The sequence below is a fragment of the Mastigoproctus giganteus genome, chromosome 5 (assembly GCF_048544385.1).
Source record: "Mastigoproctus giganteus isolate SK-2022 chromosome 5, ASM4854438v1, whole genome shotgun sequence".
In the NCBI taxonomy this organism is placed as follows: domain Eukaryota; kingdom Metazoa; phylum Arthropoda; class Arachnida; order Uropygi; family Thelyphonidae; genus Mastigoproctus; species Mastigoproctus giganteus.
This window is the reverse complement of record NC_143579.1, coordinates 24693360-24713636: the sequence shown is the minus strand read 5'-3', so window position 1 is coordinate 24713636 and position 20277 is coordinate 24693360. Positions and strand designations below refer to the sequence as shown.

The window sequence follows — 20277 nt, the reverse complement described above, 5'->3', positions numbered from 1 at the left end:
AGGAAGCTGCAAAAGAGATAGTTAAACCTTTAGCCATTAAAATGAGAGTATCCTTAGATACAAGAGAAGTTCCTAGAGACTGGAGATGTAGAAATGCATTTCCTATTTGCAAGGGTGGTTCAAGGGGTGAAGTGGGTAATTATAGACCTGGAAATTTGATCTCTGTGGCAGGGAAAATAATGGAGCCAACAGTTAAACAAGTTGTTTGTTTGTTATTTGGTTTTTAGGAACATTAGCAACTAAGGCCATTTTGCTCCAGGGATATGCGGTGCTTATTCTCTGACCGTTCTGCATCCTCCGTATTTGGCGGGCACAGGCTCGACCCCCGGTCTAATCAAGAAGCGTGTGCTACGCACTGCTGCTCCTGCCCACCTGGCTACGGAGGTGCCAGTTAAACAAGTAATGCAATATCATCTTGATAGAAGTGGAGTCATTAGGCAATCCCAACAGGAATTTGTTAAAGGTAGATCATGCTTGAGCCAATCTGATAAAGCTACTATGTGATCGCTGCAAAGGAGCCAGACACAAAGAATAATTCTGACATCACATACTTGGAATTCAGTAAAGCAAAGCCACTGATACTGTGCCTCATGTACAACTGTTGCACATTTGGAGAAATATGACATTAGGAGAAAATTACTACTAAGGATGAAGGGATGGTTTTGTGGTAGAAGACAATGAGCATTATAAATGGCTACTGCTCTTCATGGAGTAATGTGATGAGTGGGTTACTAAATGGGTTGGTGTTGGGAACCTTACTGTTTTTAATATTTATTAATGATATTAATGTAGTATTTCAAGTTTTATGTCTAAATTTGTTGACTATACAAGGATGGGCACAACTGCAAAGTACTGCATTTGGGTAGCAATAATCCCAGAATAATATACCATTTGGGTACCACCAAATGGTATATTATTTTACTGATGAGTATATTTTAGTCCAAGTAACTAATGAGTAAAAAGATTTACAGGGTAATTATGTAGACTAATATGAATTTTTCTGTGCAATCAGACTATCAGAACAACTCATGGGGGTCTGTCAAAAATATATACAGGAACACTACCAGCAGAACTGAAGTGTTTATCCCATTGTATAAGGCTACATCTGGAATACAGGTTTGAAAACCTCATTTTAGGGAAAATATAGATCTGTTGGAGAGATTACACAGAGAAAAAGAACAAGCTTAACTTGGGGTGGGGACAGTGGCATAAAAAAGGATATTCTTCCCAAACACTAAGGTTCTACAAATCGCAACCTCTGGAAACTAGTGAGTGGTGACCTGGGTTGAATAAACTAAATGCTGATGGCATCTTTACTCTTCCTCAGATGCACAATTAAACCGAAAAAGGGTGGTTGCAGAATAGATGTGCGGAAATTTCCATTCAACCAAAGAGTAACTGACTACTAGAATAAAAAGTTCCAACTAGTTTTCTGGAAGTGGAGATTTTGAATAAATTTAAAGAAGGTTTGGACAGATTATGTTTAAATGGCTGGTGCTGTATAAGCTTTGCTTCCTTGCATCATGTTGTCAATAATAATACTAAGGACTGAATGGACTCAAAATGATTAAATGTACAATTCCTTTTTCGGAGTTCTTAGAGAATAATAGAACCGATTTTGACATGCATATTTCTGAAAGTGAAAATTTCTTTAATAATGAAAAAAATGGGAATAGGAATGAAACAAAGTTTGTATTTACCTGCTCTGCAGAAGACAGAAGTCTCCTTTTATTTACATCAAATGAAAGATTAGCATGAGCTTTTTCCAATAAAGGTAAGTGCTGAAGTTTAATATCTTCAGGTAGAGGATACTTTTGCTTCCAAGGTTCTCTCAGCTGTTTCTGAGTAATTAATGGTGAGAGTAAGGAATCTAAATTGTGAAATAAAGAAAAACAGAAAAAAAAATTCAATGCAATAAATGGATACTAATAAACTATAATAATTTTAAGTAAGAATCCTTGAAAAAATTAATGACTTTGGATAGAAAAGAGTGGAGAACATGAAAACTAGACCTAGTGCACATTGGTGCCTGGGAGGGAGTACTATGTATTGATCAATTATAGAAGGTGATGAAAATGATCATTACTATTTTGGATACATGTATTTACATAGCAGAAAAGGTATAAAGCAAGAAAACTAAATGTGACATATTTGGTTGGCATGGTATTCTTAGTATTTTTAAATCTTGTATCCCCCAAACACAAGGGGGAAATTGTGATTAAAATCTGCTTTGATGTATGACCAGTTACATCACCTTACTATCGTGCTTACCAATCTTCTCTTCAGTGCTATAGTGGCTTTGTCACTTGTTTAAAGAGGCCTGGGTTCAATTACTATCAATGATTGGCGGAATTTCTAAATTCGTCTCTAACTGAGGCTGTAGTTAGCTGATCTCAGGTGAAATAAAATGATAAAACTGTTTGTAGTTATGAAAAGCTAAGACAGATGTTAACTTGTTCAAAGTTAACAAAGGTTCAAAGACAGATGTTAAGATGTCTGCAATGACCCAAGAAGTGGGTGTCTGTCGACCTCTCAAAATAAGGACAGAGTTACAAACGTTTGGGAAATTGTGGCAAGATATTGTCATTTGACTCCCAGAATGATAACTGATGAGTTGTATATGAGTAAGGAGATGATTCATCAAATTATACACGAAGATTTAGGAAAAAAGGAAGGTCTGTACAAAATTTGTGCTGCATTGGATGAGCAGAAGCTACGAAGAGTGTCATCATGCAAAAGCTTCATCCAGACTTGTCAAGGCAATCTTAATTTCCTCGACTGCATCATCACTGGAGATGAGTGTTGGGTGTTTCAGTACCACCCAGAGAAAGCATCAGAGCATGCAGTGGACTCCGGAATCACTGCCAAAGCCCAAAAAATTTTGTTTATAGAAGTCCAGGATCGAGATGATGCAGATCATGTTTATCGATAAACAGGGTGATTTACAAGGAATTTGTACCCGAATGGGAGAGAGTCAATTCTGCATTCTGTGTATAGGTGCTCATAGAAAGCACCTATACATAGAATGCAGCTTCATAGAAGCACCTATATGTAGTTTAGAAAAATATGTAGTTGCAATCTCACCTGGGAAATGCACTTTATTGAAGTGCATTTCCCAGGTGAGACTGCAATTTTAAGAGAAAGGTAGCTGTACTTATTGCATGACAATACCTCCCTGCACATTCTGCACTTGTGAAGACATTTCTGATGAAACATGCCATTATACAGATCAACCATTCACCATACTCTCATGATCTAGCACCAGTCTGCTAGATGAAACTAGATGAACATGAGAGTTAAAAGTAATCAGCACTCCAGTGGTGATTACTTTTAACAAAAAGTAATCACCATCTCCTTCATTTTGTGTTATTTTTATGCACTAGTCCAGGAACTGCACTGCCACACCTCATATGCACACTATTCTACCAAAAGCCATGGGAACTTGTAGTCACAAACAAAACATCCTTATTTAAAGGAAATAAGTGCTGGCCCACCTTTAGTCATAACAACTGATTCAATGCACTGTAGAATAATTTCTAATTGTACTCCTTTAAAGCATTCGAGAGCTTCACTAAAAAAGAATGCAATCTTAGCTTTACCAGAATTATGCCTTCCATTTCATCCCAAGACATTGGGTTCTTGAAAGGGTCCAAAGATGGGCAACTCAAATGGTGAGATCAGCAAAAGGGCAACCAGGCACCTCAGAGGTGACCTGATTGAGGTTTATAAGGCTCTGAGAAGGATTAATAAAATGAATGAAGGTGGAATCCTCACTGTTATAAAGAATTCGAGAACCAGGGGTCATAAATTCAAATTACATGAATTAAGGTTTAGATTACACTGGGAGAAGTTTTCTTTTAGTCAGCGAGTCGATTGCTGGAAAAAGTTACCCTTGTAGGTAGTTGAGGCTGACAGTCTGAATAAATCCAAAGGTCAACTGGATAGTTACCTGCAGGCCTTCAACAATGAAGTTAAACAACATCCCCATCCGTCTCTACATGGAAGTCAAATACCTGGGAATATGCATCAACACCAGCCTTACCTTCCACTCTCCCATCTGAAGTGCTTGTCCATGAAAATCCGAAAGTATATGGCTCATGATAAGAAGAGTCGGCAGAGTGGATTGGGGCAAAGTCTTGTCTCTCATCTACTAAGTGGCATTTGTCCTAACTGTTTGTTATGGAGCCTCAGTTTGGTGTACAAAGACCATCCTGGAAAGGAACAAGCACAAACTTGATTAAACAAAGAGAATAATGCTGTTGTCTATCTGCAAAGCATGCTGCATTTTCAACACCCCTGCCTATAGGTTATCATTGGATGCTGCAGTTGTTAAATCTTCAACTGCACCTTACCAATTACCTGAAACAAGAAAGAAAATGGATTTTTAAACACATTCAAGGACTCTGGCAGCAATCATGGGAAACCACACACAAAAGGAGAAATTACCAGAAGATTCCTCCCATCTATTGACATGATCTTCCCAAAGTCCTCTTCCTGGTTTTCATACTGGTCAGCAAGTTACATTCCTGATTATAGGAAATGGACTCTTCCAGCATAAATTGACAACAATGGAAATTGAAAGTAACCCATTCTGCCACTGGGGCAAAGAGGAGTCGTGGGGGCACCTCATGTATGAGTGTTCCGCTTACAATGATTGTAGGCTGAAATTTTTTACTGAAATCCAGGGAAACCCTCACATCCTGAAGCAGGAAACATACCTGCTTCAGGATGAAACAACATACAAAGCCCCAAGGGTGCCTCCATAGATAAGTGGGCAGGAGCAGCAGTGCGTAGCACACGCTTCTTGATTAGACTGGGGTTCGAGCCCGTGACCACCAAATACGGAGGATGCAGAAAGGTCAGGGAATGACCACTGCATATCCCTGGAGCAATATGGCCTTAGTTGCTAATGCTCCTAAAACCAAATAACAAAACAACAGAGCCCCAACAAGTTAAGTGCAAGGTGTCTTCACCATCAGATGGGCAAAGCTTGCTGAACTTACAGCTGCTCAGAACGTCCCCACAAGTGAAATCAGAAACTGAGGTCAAATAGCAACTGGCCACGATATGATGTTTCCCGAAGAGTAAGACACTATGCTGACATCAACATGGCTGGCACTCACACAAGGTCACCTGCCCCTGTGACTTTAGAAGCAGAGATCAGGGTTGCCTGGTCTCCACTCAGGCAACTCCGGCAGAGAGCAGCCTGGCTACCTCCTAGTGGTGTGTGCAGGCAGATTGTTATCCCACATGGGACCTTGCAGCCATATGCCAGAATATAACAGAAAGCAATGAAATGCTAATCTTAAACATAGAACACTTTTCTGGCATTTACAGCCACATCTGTGCCATATGTACTCTTCACAGTGTACATATGGCACAGCTATGGGAAACTACAGGTGGCATCTGACCCTAACACAATGCACACTATGCCAATTATCAACTTGGGAATATTTAGTTCCTGAGCAATAAACATGCACAGGCATATTAGCATTAGCAAAGGCATATGATGGAAGAAAGCAAACTTATACAGCATCAGCCAAAAGAAAAAAACAAAAAAAAAACAACAACCTTCCCATTTCACATATCCATTCACCCCAAATGTTTTTCTAGTTCTGTGTTGAATTTATTTAAGCTGTCAACTTCTACATTGTCAGATCGAAGTTTGTTCCAACAATCAACCACCTGCTGGCTAAAACGGCAATCTGCACATCTATTTTACAACTGTCTTTCCTCAATTTGAATTTATACCCCCTCAGGTTCATAATCTCAGCAAGCGGAAGAATCCCATCAGCATTGAACTTGCTGAATCTATTCAAGGCCTTAAACACTTCAATCAGATTACCTCCCCGGAGCCTAGTCTCCAGACATTGCAATTTGCAGAACTTAAGCCTTTCTTCGCAAGAGCAACACTTTGTGTCATTCACCAATCTCATTGCCCTTCTCTGTACTTGTTCGAGCAGCTTTACATCCTTCCTAAAATGAGGCCACCAGACCTGTATACAGTACTCAAAGTATGGCCTGACCATTGCCTTATACAAGGGAATAATCACCGCCTTATCCCTGCTAGAAAAATTCCTGTATATCATTGACAAGACACCATGAGCTACTCTTGCAGACCATCTGCACTACTCAGAAAACTTCATATCTGATTGCAAAATTACCACCAGGTCCCTTTCATTCTCCACCACCCTGAGTGTAGTACCACTGAGTTGATCGTTACTCTGGGGTTACTGCAACCCATATGCAGTACTTTACATTTGTCAATGCTAAACTTCAGTTGCCACCTCTCAGCCCATCTGCTCAACTTTTCTAGATCCTGTTGCAGTAGTGTACTGTCATTAGCATCATTAACAACCTTGCCAACCTTCGTACCTTCATCAGTATCATTAATAAATACAGAAAACAACAATGGACCCAACACTGAACCCTGGGGTACTCCAACAATAACATTAATCCACAAAGAGCAGTTTCCATTGATTAACACTTTGTCTTCTCCCACTCAACCATCCCTTTATCCATAACAGCAACTTGCCTTTAATGCCATACTGCTCCAATATCAAAAGCCTTCCTAAGATCCAAGTATATGATATTAAAATTATTCTTTGCATCCAGTTCCTTTGTGACAACATCATAGTATCCCATTAAATTGGTCAGACAAGACTTCCCCTTAACCAAACCCATGCTGTATCCAAACAATAACTGAAGTCTTGTCTAGATGATCCTGCAGTGTTTCTTTAACCAATGCCTCCATTAATTACCCCGGAACAGAAGTTAAATTAACAGGTCTGTAATTACTTGTGTCAGCTTTGATCCTCCTTTGTGAATTGGGGTCACATTTGTACCTCTCCAGTCCATGGGTACTCTCATAATTATGGCTAAGGGTTTGCTTACTTCCTTTGTTGCCTTCTTTAATATAACTGAATAGATCTCATCCACCCCAGGTGCCTTTCTTATGTTTAACTTCAACAATATTTCCTCCACTTTGCTCTCAGTTATTACAAAATCATTTAGATCACTGCCAGAGTTTAATACACTTCTGGCATTCCCCTCCCTGAATAACTCCTCATGTGTAAATGTTGATGCAAAATACTCATTCAGTTTGTTAGCTACATGAGCAGGATCATCAACAGTTGAACCATCAATATCAAGTGACCAATCTGGTTCATCCCCTTCCTTCTAGAATTTACATAAGTAAAGGACTCTTTCTGTTTTTCTTTGCATCCTTTGCCAAAGGTGTCTTGTAATCTGCCTTTGCCTGCCTAACCTCCTTTGATTTCCCATATGACACCCAAACTATCATTTTCCCTCGGAAACTGAACTGTTTTTCAGCGTACACATTTGAAATGAATCATGGGCTAACTGCTGATCACCTTTATAGGCCAAAATATTAGTGTATTTCACAGTCAAACCAAATTTTTTTGCAAGGATAGTGACTACTAAACGTTTTGTATCCTAATTTACGAGTTCACATTATTTTCATTTTATCCTAATTCAGGCAAATCATCAACATATAAGTACAGATGATTATTAATATTCAATATATATTCCTTAAACTTACTAGTTTGTTTAACAACAAATATGAAAATAGGAGTTTTCACTTTATACATACCACTACTACTTAGTATTTTCGATTCTATCTTCATAAGTACATTCAAAAGTTCTACCACTCTTGACCACAAAAACCTTGAGCTCTGAAAACCAGGACATTCAAACATTTTAATGTTTTCAACAAAAAATATAAAAAATAATTAAAAAATACATAAACTAAGAGCAGTATACCAAACTTTAAAATTAATTAAAAAAAAAAAAAATCCTGATACCTACTGTATTAAAATAAGAATGACTTTGATGACTTACTTATAGTAAAACTTCCATCAATCAAGGAAGCATATTTTTATTTAAGGCAAGAATTTTACATTCTGTTTTATCAGTACAGCATAATGTTGCAAATACAAGGCTGTATCTGTGGTGGCATTAGCTAGCTCTTAAATTCAGTACGTTTTTTTGTGATATCTTTTTGCTTAACAAATTATTGTAACATGTAATAAAGGAATAGTTTTAAGTATCTTATTTATGGAGATTTGTTTATTTTTGCAATTACCTAAATAATATTTATAAAATGATGTGTTCACAAGATGTCAACTGTTGCCACCATGAATCACATCACAAAGCATTTAAGAAATAGTGGGGAACTCTAAAGAGAAACAGGATAAGTATAATCCTTGAATACTTTCTTTTGTATGATTCTGTCTGTGCATAATTAATATTGTAGTATTTCCTAAATTTTATGTAACACATATAAATATTGATAAAGTAGATGGAATAATGTACTACTACTGTTTTATTGTTGTACTAGCATATCATACAGTGTTACCATGGTAAAAGTGTGGTATTCAAGAATAGTGCTACACGAATAGGATTAATTTTAAATATGAAGTTGTGATGAGTTTTGCTGTTCACCCTTATTATTATATCCTGAAAATGAAAGAAGGAACTGTACACCAAAGAAAATAACTTTCCTACGTTTTTACAGTTGTTCAATCCTTTAAATGACACATTTGCAAATGTTCCTGTAATTTGTCTTTATAGTTCATATATATATATATATATATATATATATATATATATACACATTTTTTATTTAAACCTACAAGTAACACTAGACATGCTAAGTTTATGTTTTTAATAATAATTATAAAGTGAATTATTAGGTCTTTGATAAGCACATAATAGTGGCATTTGCTATTTAAATAACGTTATTTGTAGCTGTTGTGAGTACTCTTCTCTGGATGTTACTCAATTGCAGCACATTGCATTTTCATTTGTGAAGTATTTTCTTATTTTCACTGCCAGATGGTTGTTAAAACTACAGTCAAGTATATGAATTTACCTAACAATGAGAGATACAGAAGTATTAAAAGAGTAACTCTTAAGTATTAAAAGAGTAGTTCTATTAAGTAAGAAGGCAAAATATGAATTTTTTTTTATTTTTATTTTTGGAACTTTGTATTTATCTTGGGATTAACTCAGAAATAACTATTGACGAGGGTAAAAGACATGGATTCTGTTTTTGCAAAGGTGATTATAATGAGCCCAGACTTCTTTAAACTCTTTTCAATGAGACTAACTAATGTTCTTAAAAAGTGCAAATGCCAAATGGGAAGTGTTCGTTCATGGAGAGATAATCACAGAAGCCACTAAGGGGTTTGTACCAACTACGAGATGTTAAATGAAGTTTGGAAGCCTCATTTTAGGAAGGACATAGATCTATTGGAAAGGAAGCAGAGACGACCAACAAGATTAGCAGCCCAAAAGAATAGTTACCAAGATCAGAGTTCTGTAAAGTACAATCTCTGGAAACTAGGCATCTGAGTGGTGACCTAATGGAAATATGTAAGTTTTTAAAAGGATCATGTAAACTAAATGCTAATCGCATCTTTACTCTTCCTCAGATGATACAGGCAATGGGACATAAATTTAAATTGAAAAAAGGATGGTTGCAGAATAGAAATATGGAAATTTGAATTTAATCAAAGAGTAATTGTTGTTTGGAATAAATTTCTACCTAGAACTGTAAAAGTGGATAGATAATTTTAAAAAACTTAAACAAAGTTTGGAAAATTATTAGCAGGAATGGGTAAAAAGTGAGTAAATTATTTTAGATTAATCAAAAATAAATGTGGAATTAATCCTACTAAGATTATAAAAGGCTGAACAGAGAACAACCTTACATGTTATGAGTACAAAATATGAATGATAAAATGTTTACCAATACATACATGCAAAAATCAAAATACAGAATTTCAAATATTGTAAGCTTTACATAGTAATCTAAAGATTATCTATATGTGGATTATCTGCTTTTCAGATTATGTACTATTTAAAAAAAAAAAAAAATTTTTTTTTTCATGACTTCACAAATTTCCTGGATGGTTAAGAAACTGCATGCACTGATAGCATACTCCAATTTTGCATCCTGACAAGCATGTCAGAGACAGAGTATTACTAGTACATATGATCTTCTCTACACTCTTTCCATTTATAAGTCTAATTTTAAGGTTTCTTTCAAGTAACGTAGGAATTACATTCTGCCCTCAGCTGTTGAGGGATGCAACAGTTGCTCTATTCTTGCTAAAATCACAGTAGTAGTAGTAGTGGCATGTGATGCAAGAAAGCAAGTGTACGAGATTATGCAGCATCAGCCAAAAAAAAAAAAAAAAAAAAAAAATCACACCATTCCCTCCAAATGCATGTCCAGTTCCTCATTAAATTTATTCAACCTATCAACTTCCACAACGACAAATGGAAGTTTGTTCCAGCAATTAACCACCCGCTGGCTAAAGGCAAATTTCTGCACATCTATTCTACATCTGTCCTTTCTTAATTTGAATTTATGCCCCCTTAGGTTCGTAATCTGAACAAGTGGAAGGATCCCATCAGAATTCAGCGTGCTCAACCCATTCAAGGCCTTATACACCTCAATCAGATCACCACACAGGTGCCTAGTCTCCAGCCACTGCAATTTGCAGAACTTAAGCCTCTCTTGGTAAGAGGATCCCTTCATTCCCCTCACCAATCTGGTCAGGCCACGCCTTGAGTACCTACGCAGTACTCAAGGCGTGGCCTGACCATTGCCTTATACAGAGGCACAATCACCTCCTTTTCCCTGCTAGCAAAATTCCTATATATCATTGACAAAACCCCATGACCTGCCCTGGCAGCCTGTCTGCATTGCTCAGAAAACTTCATATCTGACTGCACAATTACTCCAGATCTTTTTCATTTTCTACCACCTTAAGTGTAGTACCACACAGTTGGTACGTTTCTGTGGGGTTACTTCTACCCATATGCAGTGCTTCGCATTTGTCAAGGTTAAACTTCAGTTGCCACTTCTTAGCCCATCTGCCCAAATTATCTAGATCCTGTTGCAGTAGCACACTGCTATTGCTGTCATTAACAACCCTGCCAACCTTTGTATCATCTGCAAACTTCGACGTTAAGCCTGATATACCTTTATCAATATCATTGATAAATATACAAAACAACAGTGGACCCAACACCGAACCCTGTGGGACTCCACTAATAACATTAGTCCACGAAGAGCAGCACCCATTGATTACCACCCTCTGTCTTCTCCCACGTAACCATCCTTTTATCCATTGCAGCAACTTACCCTTAACACCATTCTGCTCCAATTTGTACAATAGTCTTCCATGTGCAACAGTGTCAAAAGCTTTCCTGAAATCCAAATATATGATATCAAAATTATTTTTTGCATCCAGTTCCTTTGTAACCACATCATAATATCCTATCAAATTTGTCAGACAAGACTTTCCCTTAACAAACTCATGCTGCAGTCTTGTCAAGATGATCCTGCAATGCATCTTTAACCATTGACTCCATTATTTTACCCGGAACAGAAGTTAAACTAACTGGTCTGTAATTACTCGTGTCACCCTTCGACCCCCCTTTGTGAATTGGGGATACATTTGCACAACTCCAGTCCGTGGGAACCTCCCCAGAGTCCACGGATGCTCTTATAATTATGGATAAGGGTTTGCTTAGTTGCTTTGCCGCCTCCAGTTATATTAAAGGAAGAAAGCAAGTGTACGAGATTATGCAGCATCAGCCAAAAAAAAAAAAAAAAAAAAAAATCACACCATTCCCTCCAAATGCCTGTCCAGTTCCTCATTAAATTTATTCAACATATCAACTTCCACAACGAAAAGCACCATCCACTCCAGGTGCTTTTCTTATGTTTAACTTCAACAATTTCTCCTCCACTTTGCTCTCAGTTATTACAAAATCAGTAAGTATCCTGCTACAATTCGATAACCTTCTGCCATTTTCAAACCTTAATAATTCCTCACGTGTGAATGTAGATGCAAAATACTCATTCAGTTTGTTTGATATCTGAGCAGGATCATCAGCAGTCGAACCATTGATGTCAAGTGGACCAATCAGATTCATCCCCTTCCTTTTAGAGTTTATATAAGTAAAGAAATCCTTGCTGTTTTTCTTAGCATCTTTTGCCAAGGATTTCTCGTAATCTGCCTTCGCCTGCCTAACCTCTTTTGTGACCTGATTACAAGACATTCCAATTTACTAGCCCACTATTTCTCTGTACAATTGTTCATTGTACTCATTCGAGTCATTAGGCCTAAAATACACTCCTACTCTTATTTTTGCAGTGCTTATGTCACACCAAACTGACTCACCAGTGCACTGTTCATCTATATCAACTGGGTGCACTTCTTTTGATTTTATGTTTTTCTTAATTAACAGCATAACACCTCCTCCCTTTCTATCCTGTCTATCCTTTCTGTACACATTGTATTCCCCAAATTCCAGTTCTGCATTCCTTATATCTGTGTGACACCACGTCTCTGCTATCCCAACAATATCCACCTTTGATGTCTTGATCAACACTTCAAATTTATTTACTATACTTCTAGCATTGGTATACATGTAAGCATACATGCTCCTATTGCTATTCCTAGTTACCCTAACACATCCCATATACCCACCTATTTCACGATGACTGCCATCCGTCCCTGAAACCCCCAACACCCCTTGCTCTAGGTCACTACTTATTCTAATAGAAGTTGTGCAAGAATCACCTTCACCTCTGCCTGCGGCTACTGTTAAACTATTAGTCCTTGTATCCCCCCAAGCCATCAGTTTTTCAACCCACCTAACACTGTCTCGATAGCATCAGCAAATATTCTTGCACCCTTTCTATTTAAGTGTATCCCATCCCTGTAGAAGCAGTCTCTCCTGTTAACAAGTACAGTCCAGGCTGAAAAAAATTCTATCCCTTGAGCCTTGCACAATCTTTCTAGGGCCGAATTGATCAACAAGGCTCTCATCATATACTCCCTTCTATCGTGTCTGGCCAGAATTGCAGAAACCTTCAAATTCAACCCTAATTCCCAGCTTTTTTTCAACAGTGACCTGTACTTGTTAAGTAATTCTGCCGGTTTCCTACTCTTAATATCGCTAGTGCCAACGTATACAACTATATCACCTTTTGTGCCTTTAAAAGATGATATCCGCTCTACGTCATCAACCTTTGCCCCTGGCAGACATACCCTGGTCCTGTTCCACCTATCCTTTTTACAAAGCATGTTCCCCATTTCCCTATAATAGAGTCACCAACAACTATTAGTTCCTGTGGGACCAGTGCATTCTGCCTTGGGGGCTGCCGCTGTGTTGCGTGATGACCAAGTGCAAGCTCTGGCGTTCATCTAGGGAAAAATTTAATGGAAAAGTTTGGCTAAACTCAAGCAGCTGCTTTTGACATTTCAAAGGTTATTGATTGTGTCTAGCATAAAGGCCTTCTAAATAAGCTTCCATCTTATGGTTTTCCAACTGTTTTTTAATTGGGTATCCAGTTTTCTCTCTGACTGCTTAATGCGGGTGATGGTAGATGGCTCTCTGTCTTCTAACTTCTCCACAAATGCTGGTGTTACCCAAGGTTGTTATTTCTTCCACTCTTTTCCTGTTGTATATATTAATGACCTTCTGCCAATGACCAGAAATTTTATCCATAGTTTTGCTGATAATAGCACATTGCATTTTACCTTCCAGTTTGAAAAACCTTGCCTTGCACAAACAGCTTCAACTTCTCTAAGTCCACCGAAGACATTTAGGACCAAAGTGCTAAAAGGGCTTACAGAAGATGAGTTCCAGAAATGTTTTTGTGGTTGGAAGAAATGTATGTAACAGTGTGTGCAAGCTCAAGGAAATTATTTCGAAGGAGAAATACTTGTAAGGTACAAAATAATTCATTATATTTATTTTACTGCAACATTCTCATTATTTAATATCCACACCTTGAATCTTTGAGTTGGCTGATCTGGTGTGATAAATATTGGAGCCATGCAAACCACTTGCCCAATGTAGCAAAGTTCATGTAATCAGACGGTAACTATTTATCAAATGACCAGACTGTTCAGCGTGCTCTCTGCTGTAATTGTAAAGCTCATTATGAAACTATATGATTTAACCATACATATTGAGAGCCTCAGATTTTATCAGTTTTCTTTGGCAGCATGTGTAATTTTAATTATGCAGTGGTATTTATCTAATTTTAATTGTGCAAACCATTTATAAAGCAAAGATCTTTTCAATTTGTTAAATACTAAGAATAACTCTCAGATAAATAGCAATGCTCCTTGTTAGTAGTTGTGTACATGCACACTTTCCCACCACTAAAATATGAAATCAATCACACTCTGAATAAAGCAGTGTTCCAGAGCTATATATGACAAGTCCACATGACAGCAATCTCTAAATAGGCATATCTAGCTACACTTAATGAGGTAGAGTTCATCAATCACTAGTTGTTGGTTAGAAGTTTCTTGACACCATTCCTCCGGTAACAGTAGACAGGACATATATGTATCTTATGTATGTTTCCTGGGCTGAAAACAATGGAAAAACCCAAGGAAGGAACCCTCATCCTCCTCTGTCTAAGATAACTACAGCTCTCACTGAGAGGCCTTCAAAATCCACCAGTCACTAGCAGGATTTAAATCTAGAGCTCAACAAAACATGTGGTGGAGTTGAGTGGATTTTGAAAGGGGTGTGCAACCTTGGTATGATGCTAGGTATCACAGCAAGATTGTTCCAGCACACCTGTTTCAGTGGTCTAAATGGCATGTAGCCAACAGTAAAACACTAGCAGTGTGGTTAAAAATAAGAAACTCCATGGAATGATAGAATGGTGTGGACCAACAATCGAAAGTTTCCCATGCAATACGGTATGCACTTACTATCCATTTCCAGTGAGATATGGATCAAGTCCTCCACCAGTTCAGGTTCTAGTGGAACTTCTCCATTCACCAGGATTATGATACTGAGGATTGCCCATGAACTGCAAATTAACAAATGGTGAACTTAAGAGCCTATGAGAAAAGTGGAGGTTAGGCTCTCAATTTATGAGATATTTTGACAAAATATTTTATTCATACTGAGTCATCTTTTATTCTGCATGGTATGAAATGCAATGAACAGAAATATAAGAAATATACAGGCTATCTGACTGTAGAGTTTGCTGCATAAATTAACTTAACATTTGGTTTAAATAAATCATATGTTCATGGCCAACAACATTTATTACTAGAACCCTTTCAGTCTTCCAATGTCAAATCTAATTTTTACATTTTAAAAGCAAATAAGAGTGAGTGCATGTGATGGTGATGGTAAGTATGTGTGTTTATAACTATAGTCATTTTCTCATGTAGTAGTTCCCAAAGACAAGAAATGTGATAATTTTTAAAATTCAGATATAAATTTAAGTTCTCAGAAATTATCAAAGGGAGCCGTTGTAAGAGGTTTTGGACTGTGAATCCTCTTAGTTTTTGACAGTGCAGTTTCTGCTCATCTTTTTTCAGTCTCTTAAAACTTAAAATTAATATTAATTAATTAACAATAAATGAATTCAATCACAAAATTCTAAACCAGGAATTTATAGATATCACCTTTAAGAAAATAAACTGTAGTGAGGAGTAAAGCTTATTCACAAGTTATCTGTAACTTTATTTTACACAATAAAGTCTATTCAAACTTAATTTTGTGTGGCTTAGTTAGGATTTCCCTCACATCTGCATCCCCAAATGAAAATTTAACCATATAATAATAAAAAAGAAACGCTCACCTCAGCACAGGCAGATAATATTTCAACATGAGTTTTCATCCAGTCTGCTAAAACTTTTATAGAGCAGAGAAGTTTCACTTTAGATAATGCTTCTAATAATTCTGAAGGGGAAAGACTGATTTCCTGATGTGAAAGCACTCTGATAAGAGAAAGAAAATTATGTTGTTTAAAACTGTATTGTTTTTATAAGTTAAATTAAATCATATACAAAATCATGTCTGATCAATTGATTAATAACCATTTTTTAAATTCAGATATATGAATTTCCTCTTACCTAAGCAAGGTCTTCATATAAGAAGCATATTATTTATATGCTTCTTATATGAAGCATATAAACAATATGCTTCATATAAGAACTGATAAACTGAATGAGTATTTTGCATCTACATTCACACGAGGAGTTATTCAATGAGGAGAATGACAGAAGTTTATCAAACTAACAGTGACCTAAGTGATTTTGTAATAACTGAGAGCAAAGTGGAGGAGAAATTGTTGAAGTTAAATATAAGGAAGGTGCCTGAGTGGATGGGATCTATCCAGTTATATTAAAGGAGGCAGCAAACCCTTAGCCATAATTATGAGAGCTTCCTTGGACTTAGGGGAGGTTCCCATGGACTAGAGATAGCAGTAGTAGTAGTAGTGGCATGTGATGCAAGAAAGCAAGTGTATGAGCTTATGCAGCATCAGCCAAAAAAAAAAAAAAAAAACACCATTCCCTCCAAATGCCTGTCCAGTTCCTCCTTAAATTTATTCAACCTATCAACTTCCACAACGACAGATGGAAGTTTGTTCCAGCAATTAACCACCCGCTGGCTAAAGGCAAATTTGGCTGGGGGGGGGGGGGGGTTATTCGGTTATACAAGGCAATGGTCAGGCCACACCTAGAGTACCGTGTACAGGTCTGTAGGCCTAATTTTAGGAAGGATGTAGAGTTGCTAAAATGAGTACAAATATGGGCAACAAGATTGGTGAGGGGAACAAAGGGGTGCTCTTACCAAGAAAAGCTTAAGTTCTGCAAATTGCAGTGCCTGGAGAGTAGGCACCTGCAAGGTGATCTGATTGAGATGTATAAGGCCTTGAATGGGTTGAGCAAGCTGAATGCTGATGGGATTCTTCTTCTTGCTCAGATTAAGAACCTGAGGGGGGGCATAGATTCAAATTGAGGAAAGGCAGTTGTAGAATAGATGTGAGAAATTTGCCTTTAGCCAGCGGGTAATTGATTGGTGGAACAGACTTCCATCTTTTGTTGTAGTAGTTGATTGTCTAAATAAATTTAAGGCTGAGCTGGACAGGCATTTGGAACGAATGGAGGGGGGTAAAATGGGAGTTTTTTTTTTTTTTTTTTTGGCTGATGCTGCTTAAACTTGCTTTCTTGCATTGTATGCCTCTACTAATGCTAATGTCAAATGCTGCTAACACATTTCCATTATCTTTTTAATACTACATAAATATTAGATCTCTCACAAATACTGCTACATAAATTTTGTCGAAAAGCTCTAGCTATGTTATTTTTAACTAGTTAATATGCAGATGGCACTCTTCTATACATGGTAAAAAGCAAATGCATAAAAAATGTGATTTATTATTACTGATTAAAAAATGAAAGTACAGTAAACCCCCGCTATTCGCGGTATCTGTATTTGCGGTCGCCGATTTAATATAAAATGATACCTAAAAAAAATGTGAATTTTAAAGCGCCATGAATATTTTCCGCCATAAAAAAACATGAGCGTGGCTAAAATTATCTTTGCCGGTCAAAACAGCGCTCAGTGGGTGGGGGGAGATAGTTGACAAAATCGCGAGCGTGGATGTTTCTCGCTAATCCTTGTTCGGTATGTGTTATGCGCTTGCCATGCAAGGTTTCGTCATTTGCTTTTAATTTATATGCTTATAAATTGATTTTATTATCATTTTTTTTTATCTTTCGTTTATTTTTTTCCCTTGATGCGCAATATTTTTTCAGTAAAAGGTAAACTGCAGCCATTATCAATTTATAAATTGATATGCTTACAAAAATGACAAATCTACCGTTTTGCAGTGTAAAACAGACCTTTTCGAGTTTTTTAACGGAAGGAAAGTGACTTTATTGTGGACAAGTTCTTTCTAACCCCTACAAAAATATGGCTACGAATAACAAGAGAAATGTGAAAATAGCAATGAAGGTGATGACATTAGCAAATAAAATTGAGTTATCAGATAAAATTTCTAATGGTGAAAGTGTCTCTCTTCAGTGGCAAAACATTATAAAATCAATGAGTCAACGGTACGATCAATCCAAAAATCGGAAGAAAAAATCCGCCGTAGTGTCCGTGAAAACGCGCTAATTGCTTCAAAAATTTGCTCTGTAACTCGTGATGTTAAATTAGAAAAAAAAAATGGAAAAAGCTTTAAATCTGTGGATAGAAGACCGAACTCAAAATAAAATTCTGTTAAGTTCACTCATCATTCGTGAAAAGGCAAAACTCCTTCATCAACACTTTAGCGAAACTGGTGATAGCACTGGCGGGATAAGTTTTTTTGCTAGCAAAGGCGCTGGTTTGAAATTTCTAATAAATATTACATTTAATATTAAATTGTTTCTTATTTTCATTTCGATGCCATATGCTTGCATTTCACTATGTACTGTCTATGTACATAGTCATATTATGAAGGTACATAATAATACTATATAGACAAAATTTTAGACTAGTTTTTCTTATATATTTCATACTTTGGAACGGAACCCCTTTATTACTATGGGAGCAATAACTCAGTATTCGCGACATTTCTCAGGAACGTAACCCCTGCGAATAGCGGGGGTTTACTGTAATTAAATTTCATAAAATTTAGGAAAAAAATTTATATCACTCTTTACAAGTGCAAAATTATTATTTTTTACTTTAGTGTGTTTTCAAGAAGAGTTATGCTGAAACTTAATTAAGCATGTAAAATATATTTTAAATCTAGAAATTCATAACAAACAAATACAACAAAACCTCATTAAGTTGAAATGCCAGGGACTGGAAAATGCAAACTTTAAATTAAGCATGATCAAATTATATAACAATGTCTTAAAAGATCTAACAACTCAGGAAAGATCACAGCTCTTTGGTAACGGCAAGCATTTCAAATAACAGCAGCATACTTCTTAGGTAGTACTGCTTTTTATTTGAAGTGTATAAGAATAAAGCAACCCTTGGTGACTTTTCCTGATATGAAATTAAGGCATTTAGCAGCAAAAACTTAGTTTTCTTTTATAAGCCCAAAGCTTTTGTTCTAAATTTACTTCAGTTTTATAACAATGTGTTTTGCCTAAAGTCCTCAGTGATATCCATTCCAAATAACATATGCTTACATTAAAAAAATTCAGGAGGCATAAGACAAGAATTATTACTAAATACTAAAATGATTAATGATCAACACCACTTTGCATTAAGGAAATTAACACAGAACTTAACTGTACTATAAAATATAAATTTACAATGGAATTAAACTAAAAAGCATGAATGTGGCACATGCTATACATTTTATACAGTAGACTGTAGAAATAACAGCACATTGAGATCGGATGTTTATATACAGCTCAGATTTCTTGCAGTGCCAAAAAAAGAAAAGAGCAAGTAACGTGACTACTTTATTTGTTTAAATTTGCCATTTTTGAAGTGAATTCTGTATACTGATATCACAGATTATAGTGCTGTTTTACATTTATTTTAAATTAAAAACCCCTCACTATGCTCCAAAAGTTAATAAACCTCATACAGGAAAAGAAGGATACAGAAAAAAAAGAAGAATAACATTAAAGCTTAGTGACAAACTTGATGTAATAATAGAAAATAGCACGGGCATAAGTAGGAGTGTATTAATGACAGAATATAACATTGGATCTTCAACATGTTTATATTTTTTATGTGCAGTTAATAAAATTGCATTCTTAATCTCTATTTCTTATTTATTCTCAATATTTCTGCATTAAACATATTAAAAATAAAACTTTCTACATAACGAAAAAATCAAAATAATGGCATCTTGAACCGCTGAAGGTGCAGTTATTCTGAAAGTCAACTGTAGTTTGCTATGCTAATCATATTTCTATTTCACAGATAAATTACTTACATACAGTCAGTTTTTAATCACTTCTATATCTAGTTATACTATCACCATCCTCCCTATACTGGTAGAAAATGCGCAGGTTCAAATCCCATTAATGATGTGAGGAACTTTTATGGGGTTTTTTCCTTCTATGGTTGAGTAAGTCAGTCTAGGCATGGATAGACAGTTCAGCCCCAGAAACTCTGATTTTTGTTCAGCAAAACAGGCAAATCAACCAGAGAATACATACAATTTATGGACATATTACAACAGGCAAGAGTTAGTTTTCGGGGGCAGACCTAATGTGACACTTTATATCTAGTTATAATAGACTGATTCTTCAAATAGGCCTCTGGGGTTAGGAAAGTTCTGATTCATAATAATTACAATGTAATACACCAACCGTATAAATGAAACTTTATATTAAAAAGAAATAATATTATAAGACTGGATCAAATTAAAATACACCACTGATTGTACAATAAAAGCAGTAAAATAATAATAAAATATAAAGAATAGCAATTACACTATATGGAAGGCGC

General features: G+C 36.3%; 1 protein-coding gene across 2 annotated transcripts in view; it reads right to left on the bottom strand.

Annotated features, from left to right (window-relative positions):
- Window positions 1–20277, bottom strand: part of Smg5 (Smg5 nonsense mediated mRNA decay factor) — a 241817-nt gene that overhangs the window by 64177 nt on the left and 157363 nt on the right. For both annotated transcript variants that reach the window (XM_090373113.1, XM_090373114.1), the window contains 3 exons: window positions 15665–15803; window positions 7613–7694; window positions 1701–1870 (listed from right to left, as the gene is read on the bottom strand). In XM_090373113.1, coding sequence (XP_090229239.1) covers window positions 1701–1870; window positions 7613–7694; window positions 15665–15803 — 391 coding nt within the window. The remainder of the gene's footprint in view (window positions 1–1700; window positions 1871–7612; window positions 7695–15664; window positions 15804–20277) is intronic.